Below are 18,359 nucleotides of genomic sequence, written 5' to 3' on the forward strand. Positions count from 1 at the left end.
CCCCGCCCCCCCAACCCCTCGCCCCCGCCCAGCTCACTCAGCACGGAACCCCGGGCTCTCGTCGGGCACAGGCCTCACGGGACCTGGTCCCTGTCACTCCCGCGCTCCAGCCACCGGCCCCCCTGCCGTCCTCATCCCGCCACACGCTCTGCCCCTGGGCCTTTGCACACCCCGTTCCGTCCGCTGGAGATGGTCCTCCCAGGGCAGAAACGAGGGCCACGTGCCACTCCCGGCTGGACCAGCACCCCGGCCCTCCAGCGCTCCACCCCGTCATCGTGCTCGTGCGTCCCCAGAGGGCTTAGCACCGCCTGCCAGTGTGTGCCTTAGTCTCCGACGTCCCCACAGAGAGGCAGGCGGGTCACGAGAGCAGGCTTTGCGGTGCGCGCTGCTGCAGCCCCCGCGTCTAGCACAGGGCCCGTCACACAGCAGGCACGCAGGTTTGGTTTCTCTTTGTTTTTTTAACGAATTAACCATTTTAAAAAGTTCAGAATGTTTGTATCATCTGGGATATTTCAATTTCCATACCCACCTTCCCCTAATAACCGCCATTTTTCACCTTAGGGGGTAAAAAAAGAATTAGGACCGCCCTCGCCTTTCTGCCACAAACAAACCGCCACGTCATAAATAGAAATAAGTCTCCATCTCTGCGTGTTCCAGGTGAAGGGAAATACACAGATGTGGACATACAGGCAGAAAATGGGGAACCTCAGTATTTAAAAAAACAACAACAACAAACTCTGAAAGGAAGTGTCAGACGTCACAGAAAGTAACTGTCACTGACTTGTGCAGCGCGCGAGGGTTCAGCGAGAGGAAACAGGAACCAGCCCCCGCGGGCTGGCGAGACGCGGCCACCGGGCGCGCTGGCGTCCCCCGCGCAGCGACCGCTCCGAGTCTTTTTGGGCAGCGGGAAGTTTTGCTGTAACGGCCCCGGACGCGCTGCTCGCAGGGAGCACAGGGCCAGAGGCGCGCTCCGCTCCGCTCCGCTGACGGCTCTCCATGGGGCTGGGGAGTCCGCAGCCTCCCGCACAGAGGCCGCGGTGTCAGAATTCCTGGAAGGCACAAGGCTGCGAGTCACGCCCTGCGGCCCGTCCACGGAGCCTCCCAGAAGGTCCAGTCTTCCTGCCTCACCCCGGTTCCCCAGGGCACTGAGATACGGTGGCAGACGTGACAACTTCACTTCTGTGTCCAATTAGATCATCTCTGGGTTCCAAGTATTTTTTATTTGGAAATGATTTCGGACTCGCAGCGGAGCTGTGAGGACAGCAGGGTCCCCGCCCCGCTCCTGCTTTTCACGACCGTGGCACGTCGGACGAGCCCTGCTCAGGGGCTTCGCAGACGGCGCCTCCGCGCGGCTTTGTCTGATGCTTCTGCCCGACCCGGCTGCAGCCGTGGCCCAGGGAGCGGGGACGCGGGGGGACGCGGGGACGTGGGGACGCGGGGACGCGGGGCGGAGCGCCTCCTCACCCGTCACTTCTGGGAGTGTGCGACGCCAATGTCTGGACACCGCTGATGCTCACCTAAGGTGGGGTCCGCCAGGTTTTTCTACTATAAAGTTAATGTTTTTTCCATTCCCTGCTCCATTCATTCAAAATGAGTCACTGAGTCCAGCCCGCGGCCCGCGGGAGGGAGGTTAAGCTCCACCTCCAGGAGGGAAGATGATCAAAAAAACGGTGTCAATGTTAAAGCCACCGCGGCCATTAAGAAATACTTTGTCACTACTTGTTTTTTTAACGGAAATCTGTTAGATAAACAAATCTCAAGTTATGGTTCATGACAACTAACAAAAGCTGAGGATTGGGGGAAAAAAACCGAGGCTTGAGAAAGATTGATAACCAGACCCCATAAACAAAACGTCTGTGGAATCAACTACAGAGACAGAAAGACATTTAAAAGATTTAGTTTTAGCTTTAAAGTGTTGGTCAGTTTAATCCCTGGTCAAAGCTGTATCGTCATCACAGCAGACAGAGCTCCTTCCCCGTCGTGGCTCAGGATTTATGGACGGCCAGCACCGACTTTCTCCGGCGACACAACTCCTCGCCATCGACGTGGCTCAGAGGATGGAAGGAAGGAAAAAACACATAAAGCTTTAGCTTGTCAAACATACGTGAGGAGGGGACACCGCGTGAGGCGCCTGCTGCAGAGACCTGGGTCAACGCACCCTCTCTGTCCCTACCGCCCAGGACGAGGCTCTGCACAGGACAGCGGCCGAGCGAGACGTGGCCCCCTGACCCGCTCAGAACTCGGCCTCTGCGGACAGCAACGCTGTAGGAGTCCCAACGGCCTGCGACACGACCGAGCAGGAGCCGTCGCCAGGACTGTCACAGCGCAGGTCACTGCACTCCACCTGCCGGGGCTTGGCTCTGGCTTTGGCCTGGAAATGCGCTCTGGAATAAACATGTCTCCAGGGATTCTCGTGTAGAGGGTTCCCCTTCGAGAAAGAGCGACCTGGTATGAGACACGCACAATGTGCCCGCCGAAAAAGGTCCCGATGTCACTCGAGCTTGAGGTACACTGATTCCCAACACACTCCTGAACCTCACACAGCTTCATCCAGCTGTGCGCTCCCGACCCAGACGACAGCGCTGCCAGCAAGCTCCCTGTCGCCTTCAGCCCTCACTCGTTCCTCTTTAGGCACTGGATAGTCTCGTCAGTGCCGCGAGATGAAACACTGGAATTAAAAACTTCAAAAGCTTCGTTGCTGCCGTCTCTAGACCTCGCAACGTGAAAGGGTGCCATCCTGACCGTTCCGAAGGTCCAGAAATCCAGCCACCTTTAGACAGGGGCCAACCTAGACCACGCGAGTGTCCTCTGCCCTGTCCCTCAATCGTCCCCCCGCTGACCCTCCGCGGCCCCTCCACACTTTCCTGCGCAGCTTATAGTACTTTGCCCTGGTTTACTGTTCTTTTACTATTATTAGATAGTGAGCTATTTCTCATGTAGATTAATCTATTTTCAGCTAAGAACTCATGTTACTCATGTTACCTGAAAATGGCTTTTTCAGCACTTTGGATGCTGATCTGTGATCTAAAACAAGGGTCCCCATCTGACAGGCCGCCAACCAGTACCGGTCCGTGGCCTGTCAGGAACCGGGCCGCACAGCAAGAGGTGAGTGGCAGGCGAGCGAGTGAAGCTTCGTCTGTATGTGCAGCCGCTCCCCGGGGCCAGCATCACCGCCTCAGCTCCGCCTCAGATCATCAGGCATCGCATTATCACAGGAGCACCGGTCCCTGGTGCCACAGAGGGTGGGGACCGCTCCTCTAAAAGGAAGACTGTCGATTATTACAGAAATTGGGGTGATGAGGTCTGTGATCTCAATCTTTTCAACTGTACAGAAAATGCTAGTCAGCTATAGGTCAAGATCGAGCAAATGATATATTGATGCCACCTCCTGATAATATAGCTAAGAACCCCTTTTCTGTCAACTAAACATAAGTTAACATGCCCAGTGACGAATATATAAAGCCTAGAATACCTTTAACATACTCCCACCAAACTTAAACATCACGAAGACATCAATTTTCCTGGAAACCCACACCTCTTCCCTCACAGCCACGAAACTCTGATACATCAAACGATGGAATCATTTCAGAGATGCTTAAGTAACCACAGAAGGCTTTGTTTTGCCAGTAAAATAACTACGAGTCCAAAGCAACTAACTTCACCTGAAGTGTCAGATCCTCTCTAAATTGTAAAAGCAAACACCAGATTCCAAGGCCGCACATTCAAGGATCCGTTTCCACGGGTCGAGATCTGTGCACCGTCCTCGGGACGAGCTCTGAATGGCTGGTTTTCTGATACCCGGGGCCTCTGCCAACAGTCTCTGCATTTCGCAAGCACTCGCTCTGAGCCAAGCGCTAATTATGATAACATGCGTCATGTCGGTTAATCCTTCAAACGGCCCTACAAGGCAGGCAATTTCTTATTCCATTTTTGAAAGAAAATTAAGATCCAGAGAAGTTGGCCCCCGGATCGGAAGGTGACTGGGTCTTCGCTTCCTGCTGTGGCCCAAACCAGAACAGTGTCTTGATCAGAGCGGATGTTCAAAATCTATCTGAAAAGTGACTGTGCGTGCATGCTGTGACTGGTTGGAAGTCTTCCTAATTTTTAGGGCACGATCCCATGACTCCTTAAACAAAGGATAAGAAGATACTCAAAGCGATTTATCTAATTGTAAAAAGCAAAATTGAAGCCATGAAGCCAAGGCCCCAGAATGGACTGTCTTGGGTGACATCAATGAAAATGGTAAAGCAAAGACCTTAAAAAATTCTGCCTTTCATAAAAGCGAAGAGAACACATGCAAAAATTATTTGAGGCAGGCTTTTCTGAACTTTGGACACTGGCCAAAGGCTTGCAGCAATCCAGGAAGCATTTAGGCAGAGGGGAAAAAAAAAAGTGAAATTCTGGTAAGAACAGTGAACTTTGTGGCAATTCAACTTGCCCTATTTCTAGTCCCTGTTTCCCAGCAATGTGGTAACCCTGAAAACCAACAATCCACAGTCACAGTGAACACCAGCAGCCTGGCGGCCAGCGGAGGGGGCGGAACAGGGCTGGAGCTCCTTCAAGGCCCCATTCCCAGAGAACTGTCATTATCATGGTCCGGTGCTTCCAAGAAGACCCCATTTGCAAGGCTATCTTTATCTGACCTAATCTGGAGCCCTCCCACTGCAAACAGCCTATGGTGCGGGGTGGGGAGCGGGCGGGCGGGTTAAGGGACATCAGAGGCCGCTGTTAAGTGTCGTGCTGCCCCAGGAAGTGGCTAACAGTTGAGGCAAAACACAGGTTAACCAAAAAGCTTAAAAAAAGCTGGGACGCGACAGGTCCAGAAGGGTCTTTGAAAAGTCTGAATATATTCCGGGGACTTTCGAAGGCCATGCATGTTCCCAGGGAAGACCTGAGAACCCCCAAAGCTCTCATCTCTGGCTGACCCTGACGCTCTGCTCAAGCAGAAAGTGAGGCTCGCGAAGAGCTGCAAACGTCACGGGGGGCGCCGGAGGCCAGCACCGCGGCGCAGAGCCCGACAAGGCCTGGGGACGACTTCGTTCCAGGCATCTAAGGAAATCGCCACCCAATCATTAGCTGACCACTGAGCAAACCAAGCGGAGATTTCAGTGACCACACACAAAAAAGAACACAGAACAGAATCGGTTCTAAAAAGTCACTAAACAAACAGCAGCAGCAAAGGCCAAGCCTAGGCAGGGAGCAGAATCTGAGGTCCTGGACTGCTGCATTTTTAAAATGTCCCAGTTTCCAACAGAAACCCTGACACACGCTACGACAAAAGAAAGTATAACCCATACACAGGCGGAAAGAGCGGCCAGTAAAGAGATTTAAAATATTTAAAAGAGCCGAATGGAAATTCTGGAGTTGCAAAGTGAAAGAACTGAATTGAAAAATTCCCAACAGATTTGAACAGGCAGAAGACAGACCCAGCAAACGGAATACGGTCAACTGAGATGCTCCGGTCTGAAGAGCAGAAAGAGAAGAGAAGAAAGGAAAATAAACCAAATCCGAGCTTACGCGTCACGGTCACCCTAGAAGAGTAAGAAAGAGAAAGGGGCAGAAAGAATACCCGAGGAAAACTTCCCGAATTTGCTGAAAAACAATCCACACACCCAAGAAGCTCAGCGAACTCTAAGTACGATAAACCCGAAGCCAGCGATGCCTAGACGCAGCCAGTCTCCGCTGAGAGCCGGGGGGAGGCTGGGAAGCAGAGCCTCGTCACATCGCGTAGGAGGAACCCTCGGTTGAGGTCAACGACTGATTTCTCATCAGAAACCACGGATACCAGAAAACCTCCCTGCAAAGCATGGAAAGAAAGGCCGTCCATCGAGAACCTCCATCAACGAAACCGCCTTCCCAGAGTAAAGGAGAAATGAGCCCATTCTCAGACAGACACAAACTGAGAACGTTTCACCAGCGAACCTGCCCTATGAGAAACACCGAAGTGAGTCTGTGACGGTGAAACGAAAGGTCACCAGCCAGTCGCTCTTGTGCTCACGAGTGAAGGGTGACCGCACGGGTAACGTGAAAGGCAGTGTGAACGTCCTGTCTAGTCTGCGACGCTCGTTCTCTGATGTGATGTAAAAGACAACGGCATGAGGCGACAGTTACAAACCCGTGCTGACAGCACACGCTGTGAAAGAAATAATCTGTGTGACCAGAGCACAAAGGACGGGGAGGGAACGCAGCTACGGAAAAGCAAGAGTTTACACGCTGTTATGACTAAGCTGGTATTAACCTGAACTATGTTCTCAAGTAAGATGTTAATTGCAACGGGACAAAAAATAACAAAAAAATGAAGTAAAAAAATGACGAGAGAGTGGAATGTATACAAAACATATGACACGAAGTAAGAGCATTGGAGGGACAGGGGAACAAAAAAGACATGACACAGAGAATAGCAAAATGACATAAAGCCCACCCTATCGATGATAATATCAAAGGTACAAGGATTAACTATTCCAAGTAGCAGGCAGAAATGGCAGAATAGAGTTTTTAAAATGATCGTACTACAGATATGGTGGGCTCCATTCCGAACGGCAAGAAAGCTAATCATCTCGATGAAGAGAGTCGCAGGAATTTGGGGGTTTTTCGGTGCATGTAAAAGTTATGTTTATACTATTCTGTAGTCTATTGAGTGTGCAATAGCACTGTGTCTTAAAAAAGTATATACTTCAATTTAAAATACTGCTAGAGAATGCTATCCATCACCTGAGCCTTCGGAGAGCTGTACGCTCTTTGCTGGTGCGGCATCTCACCCTCCATCTGTCAAAAACGAAACACCTGTGAAGAGCGATGAACTGAGCTACGCCTGCGCACGCCATCTACGAGAGACAAGCTTCAGATTCAGACACAGATGCGCTGACAGCAGAAGGATGGAAAAACATATACCATGTAAATGGAGACCGGACGAGAGCTAGAATGGTCACACTAATAGCGGACAGGAGAGACTTAAAGACAAAAATTGTTATTAAAGAGAAAGGAGAAATTTTATAATGATAAAAGTGTTCACCCGTCAGGAAGGTGTAACAGGTATAAACATGTACGCCCTAACGACACACATGCCCAAAAAGACATGGAGCAAAAACTGCTATAACTGAGGGGAGGAATGGACAATTTGACACCAACACTGGCGACCTCAATACCCCGCTTTCAGCAACGGACAGAACTAGACGGTAACGAGGAAAGGGAACATCTGATTGACATCTGATCAACGACACCTGACAGGTGTCCGCAGAGCACTTCGCTCGACAGCAGAATACACATTCCTCTGCAGGGCACCTGGAAGCTTCTCCGGGGCCGGCCCTGTGTCAGGCCACGGGAGACGAAGTCGGGACCATCGGTAAGTGCCCCGTGGCCTTGGGCCGCCGTGCTGTCTCCCGTCCCGCGTCCCCTTGTTTTCCACGTCCCCTCCCTGTCCTTCCTGCGTTCCGCTGTCACGGCCCTTACACAGTGAGCCTGGCCCAGGCTCCTGACGTGCGATGTTCAACTTTCCTTTGCGCGAGTCAGTCACAGACTCGAAAGGAAGACCTTCTCTTTTTACAGACTTTGCCTTACACTTCAGTTTTCCACGATGACGTGCCTTCCCATAAAAAGAATATCACCGGGTCCCCTTGCCCGGACTGTTTTATACAGTCACGCACGGCCTGGGTGTGTCGGCTGCACCGTCCAGGTCCGTGCGAATGTTTGCACGATGACGGCATCGCCTACAGAACACGCATCCCCATCGTCAAGCAGCACGTTTGTCTTCAACATCGGCATGACAGGGTTTTAGACTTTTAAAAGTTTTTTCAACTATTTCACGAACGTGTTTTTGTCCCCGCAAGTACACCGAAGTCCTCGAGGGAGAAAACGGCCGTTCGCATTTCTTTCTTCTTTGGCAATTTCCTCCCAGTTCCGGAGGCAGAGCTGGGCCCACCATTGGGCCCCGACGAACGCTTCCTGGTGAATTTGGGGCATCAGCACTGCGACACCCCAAACGAGTTCTGGGTATGCCAGCCAGGCAACAATCCCTTCGGGTCTTAGGGCGCGGGGTGCGGCGGCTAGGAGGAGTCCTTGGAGGGCACCCCCTCGATGTGCACGCCCCGATGTGACCACGGTTGGGAGACGCTGGGTTATGTGACCGATGAGAAACACTGCTGGAACGAGCTGGAAACCGCCCGAGCGTCCGTAAGAAGAGATGACGCTCTTTACGTGCCAAACGGAAAACATCCCAAGATGTGTAGTGGAACTCGGCGAGATGCAGAGTGTAAAACACGCTACCGTTCGTGTGAAAGGGGAGTGATACGCAGACTTCTTTGCTCACACGTGCACAGGGCCCGCCTGTGAGGACGCAGCGGGCTGACTCACGAGCGAGGCCCAGGGGCTGGAGGCGAGAGGGGAGGACACTTGTCCCTGTAAACCCTTCGCACTTCTTCCTGCATTTGAACCATGTGAACACGCTCGTTATTACAAAGACAGTAAAGATTTTAAAGTGGCCAAATCCATCTCTACCTATTTCCAGCTGTCATTAGCAATGACTGTTTTCTACCCAAAACACCTTCATTACTAGCCACATGCTGAGTTCAAGATCTGGATACTGATGACCCGGCTGCGTTCGCTTTGTGACAATCCTCTGAGCTCTACGCGTATTTATGATCCGTACACTTCCCACGAAAAGTTAAAAATAAAATGAATACGTTACATCCATTTTCTTTCTGTTCTCTTATTAAAAGAATAGTGTAATATTTCATATATTTGCCTAAATAACATAAATTGTTTTAAATTGTTCAATGTTCCTCCAAAAAGGTCTCGATAGCTGAGTTACTAACGGCGACCCTGGGCGACCCTGGGGATGGCCGGCCCCTCCCACGGTGGCCCCGGCGGTATCAGCACCCTCGCTGGCTGCTGGGCGGGAGGGCTCACTGGGCTCTGGGCAGCATTACGGAAGACCGCCTTATGCTTTACTGCATTGAAATCACAGACTTTCATTACGAAGTCTTTAAAGCCAATGATCAAAAACGCCAAGGTCGTAAAAGACAAAGAAAGAGGCTGTGCAAACTGAAGCCGCAAACGCCCCAGACGGAAGGAGGCTGAAGACAGAGGAACAAACGCAGGACCAGAGCCCGCGCGGGGCCCTGTACGGGGAAGGGAAAGCTGCTCCATGGGACTTTACAGGACATCAGACGACATCAGAATATAAACGGCGGGTCAGAGCGTCCCTGTTAAACTGACCTAAGCTGTGGTTATGTGAGAGAGAATTCCCCGTTCTCAGCCGAAACACGCTGACCCCACTTAAAGGGCAACAATGTCAGTTACTCTTCAATGGTGGGGGCGGGTCTCCGAATGGGGGGGAAGGGAGACACTCAGGAACACAAACGGTGACGTGCACAGAGTAAAACCCGAACGGGGTAATCTGAGCATAGGGTGTATGGATGTTCTGCGTACTACTTTTATCTTTCGGTTACTTTTCTGTGAAGTTGCGATTACTTCCAAATAAAGTTTTTTTAAAACTATGTATTAATAGCTAACTACCAAAAACTATCAAAAGGAGTCTAGAAATCCAGATTTTGACGATGACAGCGAGTCCTCACGAGCCCTTTTAATCATGTAAAAGTGTAATCCCAAGGCATTACTGCAACTTGCCAAAAAAAAAAAAAAAAGACACCTTCCGGCTAGATGTATAACAGCCCTAAATAAGTACCTTCCAAGGCCCAAGCTTAACATAAACTCCACCTCGATCATTTCTCATACTGTGAGCGCCTTCATGGAGAAGCTAGATGTAAGGAAGTTTAATAAAAGCTCCTGAACCCCATGAGTGGTGAACACAAGGACAAACCCTAATAATGACTTAGGTTAGAAACACTGAGCGCTGTACAAAAAAAAAGAAATCAAAGGTCTCATAAAATGGCAAATGTCCCAGTCGACAGAATTCTTAAAAATGATGAACTACGCGTAAGAGGCAAAACTTTTTAATTTACAGAAAAAGATAGAGGAGAAAACTCCTGTGACCCAAGGAAGGGGAGATTTTCTTAAACAAGACACAAAAAGCCCAAACCACGCGGGGAAAGAATGATGTTAGACTACACTTAAATTCACGGTTCGCATGTGAGAAAACCACAACATTTAAAGGGAAAAGAAAAGCCGCATTCTGGGAGAAGGTGGTCCTCAACGAAAGGAGGGTCACCTGGGCCCAGCCCGTGGACAGTGCGGCCGGAAGGGCTGAGCTGTCATCAGGCTTTCAAAGAAAGGGCCAGCAGGGGCACCGGGGCGGCTGCCCCCACACCCTGGCCGGGGCCGGCGCTACCCAGGGCACGAGCTTCCCGCCCACAGACCCGGGTATGGACGTAATAAGTCATTAAACAGATGCCTCGAGCCTAAGGGGCGGCTTCCAAGTGCCCAGACGGGACAGCTGAAAACTCCCCTAATGGGGAAAACCGCCCGAAAACTGTGTCCCCACCCCGCGGCCCCGGGACCTCTCCTCCTCACTGCTTCGGCACTGATGCCAGGCCGCCGTTCCTGATAACCTCGAGATGCTGGCTCTGCTGGTGTCTGCCCACAGTGTAGCAGGTGGAACAGCGTGACAGCATTAAGATGTGTCTTTCTAAATCCTCTCCCGGAGGCCGGCCTGTCCTGCATTTCCAGCAGGAGGGCGGGCCTCCCAGAGGCGGGGCCGCAGAGAGCCTTCCAGAACACACCAGACGGTATATGTTCCAACCAAAACGAAACGCCCTAAGGTTATGACTACTTCATTAAGGATGGGGACATGCAAATATTGCCAGTGGTATTGTGCTTAAAACGGCAGGGAACACGCAAAAAGCTTTCCTCACTGCAAAAATCCACGACAAGACCCCACCGGAGCCCGTGAGCAATGGCCTGTGTGGGCCGGGGGTGGCGGGGAGCACGCAGAGAGATCAGAGGGTTCACTCGTATCCCATTTAGGATTTAAACGTATCTTTTATAATTGGTAACTACGCGAAGGCTACTTCCTGTACACTTGGAAACGTCTACTTCCCTAGCAGTTCAAATGAAAGAAATAGATTATTAGGAGGCATTTAAGAGCAAGTCTGGGGGAAGACAAGTAGAGGCAAGAATACTACTATTTCTTCGCTCAAGTCCCGTAGAAAACTAAGTCAGAAGAAAAGCTAACAGTTGACATCAAGAAGTATGTTTCTTTTTCTTGACAAAAGGCCTAGCGAGCCCCTCTGCTCCTCACCACCATCGGCAGTTTATCTAAACATAATGTAGCCCAAATAATTCTTTCCACTCTGATCCTGCAGCCACGGGCAAGAGGTGCATGCACATCTGCCAATAAAAACGGAGAGAAGTCAAGAGCTCACTCACGTTTCCCAGAACTATCGGAGAGAAAGCACGTACGAGCAGACTTCCCCAGAAACCTGCATCCGTGTGTCGAGGTAATCCAGAGTCGCCTACCAGCTGTTCTGAAAGGGGGAACTACGTCGCAAATTCACAGACTACGACGACAGTCTAAAGGTTTCAAATAAATGCAAGACCCAGTGCTTTTGGCTTTTTTTACATCGCTGTTCCTTTCATGAATTCGAAACGCGGTTTCTGAACCGCGTGGGTCGACGTGACCGGATGAGAAAGGTCAGGCCTTTGGCGTCCCCGACACTCCTGCCATCGCATCTGCGAAATGAGCATAAGGGACTGGACGAACTTTCTGGATCATCATGGAAAGATCACTGTGAGTTGCAGCAAACGGTATCTTTTCCTTGGGCCCCAAACGCCATTTTTTTGTTAATTAAGGACTAGGGACAAAAGTAGAGAAGGTTTGCTTGAAAAACCAAGAGAAGGGGTCACGAGAGGGGCTTCGAATTAAAAAAAAAAAGAAAAAGAAAAAAAAGAGGGTGAAAACGTATCGTAACCCCAACGCGAAGCCTTCGGGAGGAGAGCACCACCCGTCCCCCACGCCCGGCTCGGCGCGAGTGACGACGCGCGGGCGCCTTCTCGCTCTTACCTCGTAAGACCAGACGCACTGCACGCCCGCGAACCTGCGCACGCAGCGCCCCACCTCCACGTCCTCGTGCGTGGTGTACATCTCCCGCAGACACTCCCCGATGTGCGGCACCACCCTGCGGAGCACCTCCCGGCTCATGATCACGCCGGGGCCCCCCATGCAGAAGTTCTCGCCGGGCTCCAGGGCCAGCTTGCCCATCTCCTCCGTGGTGCCCAGGCCCGTCTGCCCGAGGAAGAGGGGCTCGCTGCTGTTGAGGCTGCGCAGGAAGCTCTCCAGGCGGTCCCCCTTGATGTAGACGTCGTCGTCGGCGCGCATGAACCACTCGTACTGGTCCAGGTAGTGGTCGTGCATGTACTTGAGCATCATGAAGGACTTCTTCTGCGGCGGGTACGAGTCGTCCACGCCCCGCAGCGCCACCACCGGGATGGGGCCCGACGTGTCCGAGCCCTCGCTCGAGAAGAACTGCACTTGACCGGGAATTGTCTTGGACCACGTTCTGGAATTAGAACAAACACCAGTGAGACAGCAGCTTGCGCCGGGCGTGTCCTCTGCAGAAAGAAAGCCACGCGTCTGCTCCTGCTGGGTCACTCGCTGCGAGCTCAAAGGATGCTAAGGAGCCGTCTGATCTGCCAGCTTCCCCCCGACGGAATCCCACGGACTGGGTCCCGCAAAGTCCACGCGCCTTTGCAAAAGAGGCCCGACCGAGAGAGAATGATGCCGCGTTCAAATATTTCCAGGCTAACTGGGTTTTAGTCACAGTTGAAAACCGAACTGCCAGGCCACCAAGGACTAGACATTCAGGTCGATTATCCGATACTATCGACTCGTAGCTACACCCGCCTCCACTCTATAAAACACTGAAAAAGAACGGCTCATTCGACGAGTTTTCTCTGAACACTCACCAAGCGCCAGGCACGTGCTAAGCCAGGGCGATGCAGAGGTGAGCAAAGCACAGGCCCCAACTCACGGCGCCGAAGCCAGCAGGGACAGACATTTGTCAGAAGAGTCACGAGAACGTCGGTATCACCATGGACTAAGACAAGCCTCTGAAAGAAAGGCTCACGGTCCTAAAGGGCATGAACAAAGGACGCAGAGGGGACACACGGGCCCAGAACACATAGAGAGAGTGTGTGAGTCTGTGTGTGTGTGTGTGTGTGTGTGGGTGTGTGTGTGTGTGTGTGTGTGTGTGTGTGTGTCGAGGGGCGGGGGAGTATTGTGACACGAGGAGGGCACAGGCAAACCGCAGGGCCCGGCAGATGCCCTAGAGATGGGGGCCCTTCTGCTCTGAAAGCCACGGGCGGCCGCTGAAGGCATGGGGCACAGGGCAGAAGGGAGACGGAGGGCTCTGCGTTCTGAAGCCCCGGGCCGGGCAGAGGCGAAGGCGCCCACACCTGCTCGTCCCACCGAGAGAGGAAAACCTCGTGGTCAGTAAGAAGGCAGCACAGCCCCGCTGCTGAGCGGCGGATTTAAGGCCATCGAGTGACGTTTTCCTTTAGACTGTCTCTAGGCTGTGTATTCAGAGCGGAAGTAGTCATGCTGCAAAAATGCATTTCTACGGACTTCTAAGAAAGAGACGCAGAGAGAATGAGCCGCAGAGAGAATTCAGTCTAAATGAGATCGTAAAGGTGCGGCTCCCAGACGACCTCCCGACGTGTGTTTATCGTGCTTGACTGTGACCACTGCGTTCGCTAGAGTGAAAGGTGACGTGGATGATCCAAAGCGCAGGCCTTAGGAACGAATGTCTGAAAAGAGACACCGAACCTCCGGGGAGGAGGCGCGGAAGGAGGGACGGAGGGCTGGGTGGGGTGAGAAGACCCCCCACTTCCGACTGTGTGTATCTACACTGAATGAGACTGTTATAAGCACGAAACTACTGTTTCGGGGGAAAAAAAGTTTAATTGTGATAAATTACACATAACTTGAAATTCACCATTTTACTCATTTGTAAAGATAACTAACGTTCAGTGGCACTGAGCACATCTGCTTTGTCCCACAGCCGTCACCACCATCCATTCTCCAGACGTTTCTTCGTCTTGCAAAACTGACGTTCTAAAGCATTAGTTTTGTCATTTTAAAAACAATCTACGACGAAGTATTTAAACGATTACTAGTTTTTAATTCTCCTCCTAACCCAAATATAAAGATGATGAAATGACCTCAAATTTATTAAAGCAGAGGAAAAATTCACTGGGACTGAACTTTTTATTCTTCAGAAAGTCTGAAGAATAAACATGCATCATTTACGTCAAATCTAGGATGTCAATGGTGAGATGCACTGCTGTTTTCAGTACAATAACAAAAAAATAACAAAACAAAACAGCCCATTATAATCACATCATGCCAGCGACTGTAAACCATAATGCCTGTGGATTTTAAATGGACCTTATGCCACTTACAAAACTCTCTGGCAAAGAACTAGGCACGATGGACCCCGACGGGGCTCTGGACGCTGTACCAGGTACCGTACATAGTCACCAAGACTACGCCCCTGAAGAAAAGGACAGGGAGTAAACACAGCAGGGATGGGACAATGAATTTCAAGAGCTTCCAAGCCCTCCCACGGAAAGGCAAGTCTGGTTAAAATTCTGAACGAACCACAACCTACCTAGAATGGATGATAACCTGACACGCTAACGTCTGCAGAGGAGGCGACCTGCCATCCTCGGGAAGGGAGTGACAAAGAGCAGTTCTGAGAACTAGTGCCAAGAAGACCCCCAGCCGAGCCCGGGAGCCCCTGCTTCCTCCCTCCCGTTATGCAGGCATGACTGTTGCTCAGCAGTCACAACAGTTCTTGGAAAACAGAAATAACTGCAGTCCATGGCATGCGACGGAGGGTCACTTGTGACCTAAGTGACCCAAAGATGCCACGCTCAAGGGCACGAATCACTTGTTTTATCTTTGAGAAATTTCCAGGTGGGGGCCTCTCACTTTCCACAGCCATATTTCCTCCCATTCCTACACAGAGAAAGAAATCAGCTTAAACCACAACTAGAGAACAATTAAGATGTAAAAGTCACAGGCGTGCTGAAGCTGAAATACACTACCATTCGTGGTACCTTTGAAGAACAGTTAAAAGCCAAAGAGTCTATGTGATCTTACGATCGATCTTAAAAGGATGGGGAATAAAATCGACCTATCTTTGGTTTCTGCCCGATCGCTTCTGAACTAAAATGTGATGGATAAAACAAAGCCAAGTTCCAAGCAGGGCTAAAGCAGCCAACCCCAGAAGCCGTGAAAATACTCACGCGCCATGACACCATTTGGGACACACGGCAGGTAAGATGATGCCCACTATTGGCGGTTCAGAGCACCGGCTCCGGGACTGGGCTGTCGGGGTGAGAATCCCGGCTTCGCCTGGGGCGAGTGACTCTGTGCCTCGCTTTCCTTATCTGGAAACGGGGGATAAGAACGGTCCCCGCCTTCGAGGGCTGAGAGGGTTAAGTGGAGGACATATCTGAAGTGGTTAGAAGGCGGCCTGGCGCGCAGTGAGCGTTATATAAGCCTGACTTACTGAAGGAGCCGGAAGTTTGCAAATAAAATAAGAGAGTGAAAGAAAAAATGAGGGAGACAGGAAACTGTGAGCTGAACGTGGACTGGTCGGTCTCGAGCGTCCACCCCGGAGTGAACGTGCTATAGAAAATAGCATCTTCTCACATACTGGGCCGCAAAGCTGACGCTAAGCTACGCATTAGAACTGTTTTACTGTCAACCTCAGACAGTATTAACATCAAAGTCTAACAAGACTAAATTTTACAAGTGTTTCCACTTAAAACACCAGACTCCTCCATATCAGACTGAGGAAAACAATTTCTATTAGTCCGGCCCTGCTTCCAAGTGTCCCACTCGGCAGAGCAAGGCGTGACTACAGAGACGGAGGCCTCGGTGACAGCCACCACTGATGTGAATTCGCGCCGGAACCACGACCTGAAATGATGTCATTTGTCCGAAAAGAGAAACTGATTAATTTAAAAGCGGACAACCTAACCTCAAAGCACCCGTAAAAGCTTCTCTGCAGTTTTACGGTAATTCTGCCCAATTATCCTTTTCTTTTTTTGGTAACCCAGGGAAAAACCTCATACTGCCCTTTTCTGTTCTTACATGACCGGTGGTTTGAGGGAAACCTCTCAATCTGAAGTCTTTGTGAATCCTCCAACCTTAAGAAATGATGATCTGTCACTTAAGGTACCTTGAGTTCAAACAGCTCCCCAAAGTCAAAGAGCCCAGAACACAAAGCGACTCGGCGTCCGGGAGGACGAGGGGAAGCGATGAATAATTTCAGAGACGCGAAGCAAATGCTGCTGAAGAAACCAAGCTGGCCCTCCTGCGACAGAACGGTTCGGTTCCCTAATTTTCAAAAGCAAATGTCAACTTTGCCATTGACACAGGGAAGAGCAAAGAGCTTGAGCTTAAACGAAACCACAGAACGTTTGCGAAGGCCCCTGCCGGAAAAGCTCGATTTTCAGTGGCTGGATAACCAACGCTTGCCAAAGCACGGATAAGATACCTGGAATCTGAGAGTGCCAAGCAATCTTCCATTCATTCTGCCAGGCTTCCAAACGCTGTCCTCACACCGAGTGAAATCACAGTCAGGCACCGCACCTGGCCCACACCGGCGTCACGAAGGAACGCCTGCGCAGAGCTAGCTTCCACGAACAGTCTCCATTCCTGTCTAGTGTCGTTTTAAGGGAAACTACATGTATTTCTGTTCCAAATTGCATCCACAGCATGACTGTTGTCCTGCATACACCTTCACGATATACAGGTAAGTTTTAAATGCAGGCAGTCCTACAGACCCGTGATGTGGATTATTAAGAGGCTACAATTACACATACAAAATTAAATAGTGTACGACTCTACTCCGAAGTGTTTACTGTGACTATTTCTGGGTGGAAGATCAGAAGAGATTTCATTTTCTTCTTTGTGTTGTCTACATTTTCTAAATTTTCTGCAACAGGTGTATTTAGAGTTAGAAAAAACATTTATCTGGGGAGGGAGGAAGCATTTAAGCTAAAAAGCATCCAAAGGTATAGAAAGATTAGACAACAAAGAATTTTACTTGTGTAATAAAAATATTTTTACTGTATCCAATGGACAAAAACTACAAGAAAAATGGAGTAAGATTATTTCCACTTCTTCTAAGCTTATACCAGTTCTTATAGGTAAAAAGTGAGGATTTTCTGTGAGGTCCCCCAAATCACTATGACATATGTTGTCTGATTGTTACAGTGGTACATTTGAAAGGACTCATCAAATCACCTCGGAATCTGGAGTCAAGGAAGAAAGGGAACTGATAAGTAATAGGAATTAAATGCATGCTATACATTCTGCCGTTACAGAAAGGACTTAAGACAACTTAACCAAAATGCACAAAGGCTGAAAAACATAAGCAGGAAAACGAAGCCAAACAACAGAAGGGGAGTGGGAGCCCGGCGTGAGGGGACACCAGCTGTGCCGGGGGGGTCACGGTCACGGTCACCGTGGGCTGCCGGCCCGGCTCCCCGCCCACAGCAAGCGCCGAACCAGTCCGAGCTCTCTGGGCAGGTGACAACTCGAACCAGCGCTCAGGTGCTGAGCCCTACCTGCCACCACGTGACCTCCCCACATGCGACCGGTGGCCACAGTGAGCTACGAGCCTTCCGACAGGCGACCAAGAGAATCCACAAGACCCCTCCCTCTGTGCGGGGCTAAGTGCATTATCTTTCCCAGACACCAGGCCTGAGGGAAATTTGTCCCCCCCCCCCGCCCCCGTCACTGGTGGAGAAGGCAGGGCATGTGCAGTGACAGTCCTTACAGCATGGGTCCCCAGGCCCCTGGCTGCAGGGCCAGTACCGGTCCGTGGCCTGTCCGGAGGTGAGCACAGGCAGGTGAGGGAAGCTTCCTCCACCTGTATCTGCAGCCGCCCCCAGCGCCAGCATTAGATTCTCAAAGGAGCACTGGTCCCCGGTGCCAGAAAGGCTGGCGACCGAGCCTGGCGTGGCACAGAGACAATCTGAGTCCACTCCCTCAAAGAAGGACACGTGGGACCCTCCTGCGCTGCTGGTCAGATCGGCCACAGGCTTGAGCCTGACCGGCCTCGGGGAAACTGAGGTCGGCCTTCCAAGGCTCCAGAAGGATGGCTCGGGCCCTCTGGGAGCTGAGGGGACGCGCTCCGGCGGGCCGGTGCACATGACGCAGGCCGCTGTCCCGTCCGGACGGGGGGGCCTGCAGCCGGGGCGCTCGGTGGCAGGTCCCCCACCTTCCGCGTGTGCGGTCCCCAGACCCGCGGTTTCCTCTTTTAAAACCTTTAACTGTCTCCTGTGGGACCTTTGGCCGTGAGCGACCGCAAATTCTTTTTGGAGGAAGGAAGGGAAATCTAAGAGATCACAAATGGTGGAAACATTTTTTAAAAGAGAAATCAAATTAT

The 18,359-nt window shown here is 51.2% G+C and overlaps 1 protein-coding gene across 1 annotated transcript in view; it reads right to left on the minus strand.

Moving 5' to 3' along the window:
• CHSY1 (chondroitin sulfate synthase 1) overlaps nt 1-18,359 on the minus strand; it is a 57,430-nt gene that overhangs the window by 29,109 nt on the left and 9,962 nt on the right. Inside the window, 1 exon segment of the mRNA XM_025041237.1 lies at nt 11,957-12,452. Coding sequence (XP_024897005.1) covers nt 11,957-12,452 — 496 coding nt within the window.

Source organism: Pteropus alecto, unplaced genomic scaffold (genome assembly GCF_000325575.1).
Source record: "Pteropus alecto unplaced genomic scaffold, ASM32557v1 scaffold59, whole genome shotgun sequence".
In the NCBI taxonomy this organism is placed as follows: domain Eukaryota; kingdom Metazoa; phylum Chordata; class Mammalia; order Chiroptera; family Pteropodidae; genus Pteropus; species Pteropus alecto.